Raw genomic sequence first — 9,931 nt, forward strand, 5'->3', positions numbered from 1 at the left:
AGTTCACAGGAGTTGTTCGACCTCAGTGACACAAAGTGACCACACGAGGCAGCAGCAGAGCTGCAGCTCCTGTGTCCGCCTGAGCTAAAATCCCTGGTTTTCTCTATGGGGTTTGGTGCGGGAGAGTGAGTGTTTTTTTTTTACGATCTCATGGACACTGTTTTGCCTCCAGGCGACGATAACTACGGCAGGAAGTTGATCACCTTCAGCAGCTGCTGTTTGCCTCCGTCACACCAGCTCAACCACCGACGTCTGCTCGAGTACGGTCCCTGAACGCCACGTAGACTTCTCTGTGTGTGTGTGTGTCACACGTCGTCATGGTAACGGTCCGTTGTCTGCCTCAGGTACCTGAAGTACACGCTGGACCAGTACGTGGAGATGGACTACATCCTGGTCTACTTCCACCACGGCCTGAGGAGCAGCAACAAGCCGTCGCTCAAGTGGTTACGAGAGGCGTACGGCGAGTTCGACAGGAAGTGAGTCACTCTTACTAAACTTACTAAAAGTCTTACTAAACTGTGACTTTTGTGACTTTTTGGACGTCTTAATAAACTATGACTTTTTTTAAGGTCTTACTAAACTATGACTTTTTTGTGACTTTTTGGACGTCTTACAAAACTGTGACTTTTTTTAACGTCTTACTAAACTATGACTTTTTTGTGACTTTTTCGACCTCTTACTAAACTATGACTTTTTGACGTCTTACTAAACTATGACTTTTGTGACTTTTTGGATGTCTTACTAAACTATGACTTTTTGACGTCTTACTAAACTATGACTTTTGTGACTATTTGGATGTCTTACTAAACTATGACTTTTTGGATGTCTTACTAAACTATGACTTTTTTGTGACTTGTTGGATGTCTTACTAAACTATGACTTTTTGGATGTCTTACTAAACTGTGACTTTTGTGACTTTTTGGACGTCTTACTAAACTATGACTTTTTGGATGTCTTACTAAACTATGACTTTTGTGACTTTTTGGACGTCTTACTAAACTATGACTTTTTGGATGTCTTACTAAACTATGACTTTTGTGACTTTTTGGACGTCTTACTAAACTATGACTTTTTGGGACTTTTTGGACGTCTTACTAAACTATGATTTTTTTGTGACTTTTTCGACGTCTAACTAAACTATGATTTTTTTGTGACTTTTTCGACGTCTTACTAAACTATGACTTTTTTGTGACTTTTTCGACGTCTTACTAAACTATGACTTTTTTGTGACTTTTTCGACGTCTTACTAAACTATGACTTTTTTGTGACTTTTTCGACGTCTTACTAAACTATGACTTTTTTGTGACTTTTTCGAGGTCTTACTAGACTATGACTTTTTTGTGACTTTTTGGACGTCTTACAAAACTGTGACTTTTTTTAACGTCTTACTAAACTATGACTTTTTTGTGACTTTTTCGACCTCTTACTAAACTATGACTTTTTGACGTCTTACTAGACTATGACTTTTGTGACTTTTTTGATGTCTTACTAAACTATGACTTTTTGGATGTCTTACTAAACTATGACTTTTTTGTGACTTGTTGGATGTCTTACTAAACTATGACTTTTTGGATGTCTTACTAAACTGTGACTTTTGTGACTTTTTGGACGTCTTACTAAACTATGACTTTTTGGATGTCTTACTAAACTATGACTTTTGTGACTTTTTGGACGTCTTACTAAACTATGACTTTTTGGATGTCTTACTAAACTATGACTTTTGTGACTTTTTGGACGTCTTACTAAACTATGACTTTTTGGGACTTTTTGGACGTCTTACTAAACTATGATTTTTTTGTGACTTTTTCGATGTCTTACCAAACTACGACTTTTTTGGGACTTTTTGGACGTCTTACTAAACTTTGACTTTTTTGTGACTTTTTCGAGGTCTTACTAAACTTTGACTTTTTTGTGACTTTTTCGACGTCTTACTAAACTTTGACTTTTTTGTGACTTTTTCGAGGTCTTACAAAACTGTGACTTTTTTTAACGTCTTACTAAACTATGACTTTTTTGTGACTTTTTCGACCTCTTACTAAACTATGACTTTTTGACGTCTTACTAAACTATGACTTTTGTGACTTTTTTGATGTCTTACTAAACTATGACTTTTTGGATGTCTTACTAAACTATGACTTTTTTGTGACTTGTTGGATGTCTTACTAAACTATGACTTTTTGGATGTCTTACTAAACTATGACTTTTTTGTGACTTGTTGGATGTCTTACTAAACTATGACTTTTTGGATGTCTTACTAAACTGTGACTTTTGTGACTTTTTGGACGTCTTACTAAACTATGACTTTTTGGATGTCTTACTAAACTATGACTTTTGTGACTTTTTGGACGTCTTACTAAACTATGACTTTTTGGATGTCTTACTAAACTATGACTTTTGTGACTTTTTGGACGTCTTACTAAACTATGACTTTTTGGGACTTTTTGGACGTCTTACTAAACTATGATTTTTTTGTGACTTTTTCGACGTCTAACTAAACTATGATTTTTTTGTGACTTTTTCGACGTCTTACTAAACTATGACTTTTTTGTGACTTTTTCGACGTCTTACTAAACTATGACTTTTTTGTGACTTTTTCGACGTCTTACTAAACTATGACTTTTTTGTGACTTTTTCGACGTCTTACTAAACTATGACTTTTTTGTGACTTTTTCGAGGTCTTACTAAACTATGACTTTTTTGTGACTTTTTGGACGTCTTACAAAACTGTGACTTTTTTTAACGTCTTACTAAACTATGACTTTTTTGTGACTTTTTCGACCTCTTACTAAACTATGACTTTTTGACGTCTTACTAAACTATGACTTTTGTGACTTTTTGGATGTCTTACTAAACTATGACTTTTTGGATGTCTTACTAAACTATGACTTTTTTGTGACTTGTTGGATGTCTTACTAAACTATGACTTTTTGGATGTCTTACTAAACTGTGACTTTTGTGACTTTTTGGACGTCTTACTAAACTATGACTTTTTGGATGTCTTACTAAACTATGACTTTTGTGACTTTTTGGACGTCTTCCTAAACTATGACTTTTTGGATGTCTTACTAAACTATGACTTTTGTGACTTTTTGGACGTCTTACTAAACTATGACTTTTTGGGACTTTTTGGACGTCTTACTAAACTATGATTTTTTTGTGACTTTTTCGATGTCTTACCAAACTACGACTTTTTTGGGACTTTTTGGACGTCTTACTAAACTATGACTTTTTTGTGACTTTTTCGACGTCTTACTAAACTTTGACTTTTTTGTGACTTTTTCGAGGTCTTACTAAACTATGACTTTTTTGTGACTTTTTCGAGGTCTTACTAAACTATGACTTTTTTGTGACTTTTTCGACCTCTTACTAAACTATGACTTTTTGACGTCTTACTAAACTATGACTTTTTTGTGACTTGTTGGATGTCTTACTAAACTATGACTTTTTGGATGTCTTACTAAACTGTGACTTTTGTGACTTTTTGGACGTCTGACTAAACTATGACTTTTTGGATGTCTTACTAAACTATGACTTTTGTGACTTTTTGGACGTCTTACTAAACTATGACTTTTTGGACGTCTTACTAAACTATGACTTTTTGGGACTTTTTGGACGTCTTACTAAACTATGATTTTTTTGGGACTTTTTCGACGTCTTACTAAACTATGATTTTTTTGTGACTTTTTCGATGTCTTACCAAACTACGACTTTTTTGGGACTTTTTGGACGTCTTAACTATGACTTTTTTGTGACTTTTTCGACATCTTACTAAACTTTGACTTTTGTCTCATTTTGGACATCTTACTGAACTCTGACTTTTTTGTGACTTTTTTGTGACTTTTTTTCGATGTCTTGCCAAACTATGACTTTTTTGGGACTTTTTGGACGTCTTACTAAACTCTGACTTTTTTGTGACTTTTTCGACGTCTTACTAAACTATGACTTTTTTGTGACTTTTTCGACGTCTTACTAAACTATGACTTTTTTGTGACTTTTTCGACGTCTTACTAAACTTTGACTTTTTGTCTAATTTTGGACGTCTTACTAAACTATGACTTTTTGGATGTCTTACTAAACTATGACTTTTGTGACTTTTTGGACGTCTTACTAAACTATGACTTTTTGGGACTTTTTGGACGTCTTACTAAACTATGATTTTTTTGTGACTTTTTGGACGTCTTACTAAACTATGATTTTTTTGTTACTTTTTCGATGTCTTACCAAACTACGACTTTTTTGGGACTTTTTGGACGTCTTACTAAACTATGACTTTTTTGTGACTTTTTCGACGTCTTACTAAACTTTGACTTTTGTGACATTTTGGACATCTTACTGAACTCTGACTTTTTTGTGACTTTTTCGACGTCTTACTAAACTCTGACTTTTTTGTGACTTTTTCGACGTCTTACTAAACTATGACTTTTGTGACTTTTTCGACGTCTTACTAAACTTTGACTTTTTGTCTAATTTTGGACGTCTTACTAAACTATGACTTTTTGGATGTCTTACTAAACTATGACTTTTGTGACTTTTTGGACGTCTTACTAAACTATGACTTTTTGGATGTCTTACTAAACTATGACTTTTGTGACTTTTTGGACGTCTTACTAAACTATGACTTTTTGGGACTTTTTGGACGTCTTACTAAACTATGATTTTTTTGTGACTTTTTCGACGTCTAACTAAACTATGATTTTTTTGTGACTTTTTCGACGTCTTACTAAACTATGACTTTTTTGTGACTTTTTCAACGTCTTACTAAACTATGACTTTTTTGTGACTTTTTCGACGTCTTACTAAACTATGACTTTTTTGTGACTTTTTCGACGTCTTACTAAACTTTGACTTTTTTGTGACTTTTTCGACGTCTTACTAAACTATGACTTTTTTGTGACTTTTTCGACGTCTTACTAAACTATGACTTTTGTGACTTTTTCGACGTCTTACTAAACTTTGACTTTTGTCTCATTTTGGACGTCTTACTAAACTCTGACTTTTTTGTGACTTTTTTGTGACTTTTTCGATGTCTTACCAAACTATGACTTTTTTGGGACTTTTTTGACGTCTTACTAAACTATTTTTTTTGTGACTTTTACAACATCTTACTAAACTATGACTTTTTTGTGACTTCTTCGTGACTTTTTCGACGTCTGACTAAACTATGATTTTTTTGTGACTTTTTTGACCTCTTACAAAACTATGACTTCTTTGTGACTTTTTCGTGACTTTTTTGACGTCTTACTAAACTGTGACATTTTGGACCTCTTACTGAACTGACTTTTTTGGACACATTTTGACATCTTTATAACCTCTGATTTTTCCTGTTGTTGTTTCAGGTACAAGAAAAACCTGAAGACTCTTTACGTCGTTCATCCGACAAACTTCATCCGAATCGTCTGGAACATTTTCAAACCGTTGATCAGGTAAAAATCATTTTTTAAACGCTCACCTGTTGCTTCTCAAACTTCTCACGATGTCCTCGTGCGTCTCCTGCAGCCACAAGTTCGGAAAGAAGCTGATGTACGTAAACGTCCTGGACGAACTGCGAGAACACGTGAACTACGAGCAGCTCATCATTCCCGCCGAAGTGGTCAGGTACTTTGATCGCGTCTTTGATCGCGTGGTCATCAAGTATCCAAACGAAAACATTGTTTTTGTTGGGTTTTTTTTCTCAGACACGATGAAAAGTTGCGAGAGACTCAGAAGAGCGGAGCTCCGCCCCCGGCCAAGACCCCGCCTCCCCGACCGCCACTGCCCACGCAGCAGTTTGGCGTCAGCCTGCAGTAGTGAGTCCGAAACCCTTAAATACGATGTCACATGATCAATCAAACGTCAATCGATGGATCAATGGAACGTGTTTGATTGACAGCATCAGGGAGAAGAACAGGGAGGCCATAATCCCGCCTGTGATGCGACAAACCGTCACGTACCTGAAGGAGAAAGGTGAGTCAAATATTCCCCATTATGATTCTTTATGATTCAGATGATGGACGTTCACAAACCTTCGACACCATAGTATAGTATGATGGTTTAGTCAAATTTTGGACCAAAATTTTTTTTTCAAAAAAATGGTCAGATTTTGGACGAAAAATTTTAGAATGACATTGAGGTCGACGACATAGTATAGTATGACGTATTGGTCACGTTTTGGGCTAAAAGAAAAAAATCGGATTTTTGACGACATAGTATAGTATGTCGTTTTTGTCAAATTTTGGAACAAAATCTTTTTTTTTCACATTTTTTTTTAGATTTTTGACGGAATAGTGTAGTATGACATTAAGGTCGACGACATAGCATAGTAAGACGTTTTGCTCACATTTTGGGCAAAAAAAAAATTATAATTTAAAAGTTCGATTTTGGATGACATAGTATAGTATGACGTTTTTGTCAAGTTTTGGACCAAAATGTTTTTTTCAAAAAAATGGTCCAATTTTGGATGAAAAATTGTAGTATGACATTGAGGTCGACGACATAGTATAGTATGACGTATTGGTCACGTTTTGGGCTAAAAAAAATGTTAAAAAAGAAAATCGGATTTTGGATGACATAGTATAGTATGTCGTTTTTGTCAAATTTTGGACCAAACTTTTTTTTTTTCAAAAATATGGTCAGATTTTGGATGAAATAGTGTAGTATGACATTGAGGTCGACGACATGTTATAGTCCATCCTTGTGTTTAGCTCAGATGGTAGAGCACCCAACCTGCCCCCTGTGTTGAGGATGTAGTTACTGCAGGTTACCCTGGTTCAAATCCCACACCATCGGTCTTTTCTGCTTGTATTTCTGGTCTCTCTCTACTATAGGGTTAGGGGTTAGGGTTAGGGTTATCAACTAAAAAGGCAAGAATGCCCTGAAAAAATATTGCCCAATTCTGGACAGCATAGTATAGTATGACGTATTTGTCAAATTTGGACCAAAGTTTTTTTTTTCAAAAAAATTGTCAGATTTTGGACTAAATAGTGTAGTATGACATTGTGGTCGACGACATAGTATAGTATGATGTTTTGGTCACATTTTGGGCCAAAAACATTTTTTCAAAAAAATTGTCAGATTTTGGACGACATAGTATAGTATGATGTTTTTGTCAAATTTTGGGCCCAATTTTTTTTCTCCAAAAATGGCCACATTTTGGAGACATAGTATAGTATGACGTACTACATAGTATAGTATGTCGTTTTTGTCAAGTTTTGGACCAAAAAAACGTTTTTCAAAAATATTGTCAGTTTTTGGACGACATAGTATAGTATGTCGTTTTTGTCAAATTTTGGGCCAAATTTTTTTTCTCCAAAAATGGTCACATTTTGGAGACATAGTATAGTATGACGTACTACATAGTATAGTATGACGTTTTTGTCAAGTTTTGGACCAAAAAAACGTTTTTCAAAAAAATTGTCAGATTTTGGACGACATAGTATAGTATGTCGTTTTTGTCAAATTTTGGGCCCAATTTTTTTTCTCCAAAAATGCTCACATTTTGGAGACATAGTATAGTGTGACGTACTACATAGTATAGTATGACGTTTTTGGCAAGTTTTGGACCAAAAAAAGTTTTTCAAAAAAATGGTCAGATTTTGGACGACAGTATATATAGTATGTCGTTTTTGTCAAATTTTGGGCCCAATTTTTTTTCTCCAAAAATGGTCACATTTTGGAGACATAGTATAGTTTGACGTACTACATAGTATAGTATGACGTTTTTGTAAATTTTTGGAACAAAAAAACTTTTTCAAAAAAATTGTCAGATTTTGGACGACATAGTATAGTATGTCGTTTTTGTCAAATTTTGGACCAAAAAAACGTTTTTCAAAAAAATTGTCAGATTTTGGACGACATAGTATAGTATGTCGTTTTTGTCAAATTTTGGATAAGAAAATTTTTCTCCAAAAATGCTCACATTTTGGAGACATAGTATAGTATGACGTACTACATAGTATAGTATGACGTTTTTGTCAAGTTTTGGACCAAAAAAACGTTTTTCAAAAATATTGTCAGTTTTTGGACGACATAGTATAGTATGTCGTTTTTGTCAAATTTTGGTCCAAAATTGTTTTTTCAAAAAAATTGTCAGATTTTGGACGACATAGTATAGTATGACGTTTTTGACAAGTTTTGGACCAAAAAAACGTTTTTCAAAAAAATTGTCAGATTTTGGACGACATAGTATAGTATGTCGTTTTTGTCAAATTTTGGATAAGAAAATTTTTCTCCAAAAATGCTCACATTTTGGAGACATAGTATAGTATGACGTACTACATAGTATAGTATGACGTTTTTGACAAGTTTTGGACCAAAAAAACGTTTTTCAAAAAAATTGTCAGATTTTGGACGACATAGTATAGTATGATGTTTTTGTCAAATTTTGGACCAAAAAAACTTTTTCAAAAAAACTGTCAGATTTTGGACGACATAGTTTAGTATGTTGTTTTTGTCAAATTTTGGACCAAATTCTTTTTTCTCCAAAAATGGTCACATTTTGGAGACATAGTATAGTTTGACGTACTGCATAGTATAGTACGACGTTTTTGTCACGTTTTGGACCAAAAAAACGTTTTTCAAAAAAATGGTCAGTTTTGGACGACATAGTATAGTATGTCGTTTTTGTCAAATTTTGGGCCAAATTTTTTTTCTCCAAAAATGGCCACATTTTGGAGACATAGTATAGTATGACGTACTACATAGTATAGTATGACGTTTTTGACAAGTTTTGGACCAAAAAAACGTTTTTCCAAAAAATTGTCAGATTTTGGACGACATAGTATAGTATGTCGTTTTTGTCAAATTTTGGATAAAAAAAAATTTCTCCAAAAATGGCCACATTTTGGAGACATAGTATAGTATGACGTACTACATAGTATAGTATGACGTTTTTGACAAGTTTTGGACCAAAAAAACGTTTTTCAAAAAAATTGTCAGATTTTGGACGACATAGTATAGTATGATGTTTTTGTCAAATTTTGGACCAAAAAAGGTTTTTCAAAAAATGGTCAGATTTTGGACGACATAGTATAGTATGATGTTTTTGTCAAATTTTGGACCAAAAAAACTTTTTCAAAAAAACTGTCAGATTTTGGACGACATAGTTTAGTATGTTGTTTTTGTCAAATTTTGGACCAAATTCTTTTTTCTCCAAAAATGGTCACATTTTGGAGACATAGTATAGTTTGACGTACTGCATAATATAGTACGACGTTTTTGTCACGTTTTGGACCAAAAAACGTTTTTCAAAAAAATGGTCAGATTTTGGACGACATAGTATAGTATGTCGTTTTTGTCAAATTTTGGACAAACAAATTTTTCTCCAAAAATGGCCACATTTTGGAGACATAGTATAGTATGACGTACTACATAGTATAGTATGACGTTTTTGACAAGTTTTGGACCAAAAAAACGTTTTTCCAAAAAATTGTCAGATTTTGGACGACATAGTATAGTATGTCGTTTTTGTCAAATTTTGGATAAAAAAAAATTTCTCCAAAAATGGCCACATTTTGGAGACATAGTATAGTATGACGTACTACATAGTATAGTATGACGTTTTTGACAAATTTTGGATAATAAAAAATTTCTCCAAAAATGGCCACATTTTGGAGACATAGTATAGTTTGACGTACTGCATAGTATAGTACGACGTTTTTGTCACGTTTTGGACCAAAAAAACGTTTTTCAAAAAAATGGTCAGTTTTGGACGACATAGTATAGTATGTCGTTTTTGTCAAATTTTGGGCCAAATTTTTTTTCTCCAAAAATGGCCACATTTTGGAGACATAGTATAGTATGACGTACTACATAGTATAGTATGACGTTTTTGACAAGTTTTGGACCAAAAAAACGTTTTTCAAAAAAATTGTCAGATTTTGGACGACATAGTATAGTATGTCGTTTTTGTCAAATTTTGGACAAACAAATTTTTCTCCAAAAATGGCCACATTTT

At 33.7% G+C, this 9,931-nt stretch overlaps 1 protein-coding gene across 1 annotated transcript in view; it reads left to right on the forward strand.

Annotated features, from left to right (window-relative positions):
- Positions 1-9,931, forward strand: part of LOC310938347 (rho GTPase-activating protein 8-like) — a gene marked incomplete at its 3' end in the record, with an annotated part of 41,604 nt that overhangs the window by 2,953 nt on the left and 28,720 nt on the right. Inside the window, exons 4-9 of the mRNA XM_083902840.1 lie at positions 173-260; positions 345-476; positions 5,337-5,423; positions 5,497-5,595; positions 5,676-5,786; positions 5,870-5,943. Of these exons, the coding sequence (XP_083758966.1) occupies positions 173-260; positions 345-476; positions 5,337-5,423; positions 5,497-5,595; positions 5,676-5,786; positions 5,870-5,943 (591 nt within the window). The remainder of the gene's footprint in view (positions 1-172; positions 261-344; positions 477-5,336; positions 5,424-5,496; positions 5,596-5,675; positions 5,787-5,869; positions 5,944-9,931) is intronic.

This window comes from Microchirus variegatus (genome assembly GCF_963457635.1).
Source record: "Microchirus variegatus genome assembly, chromosome: 16".
Taxonomy (NCBI): Eukaryota; Metazoa; Chordata; class Actinopteri; order Pleuronectiformes; family Soleidae; genus Microchirus; species Microchirus variegatus.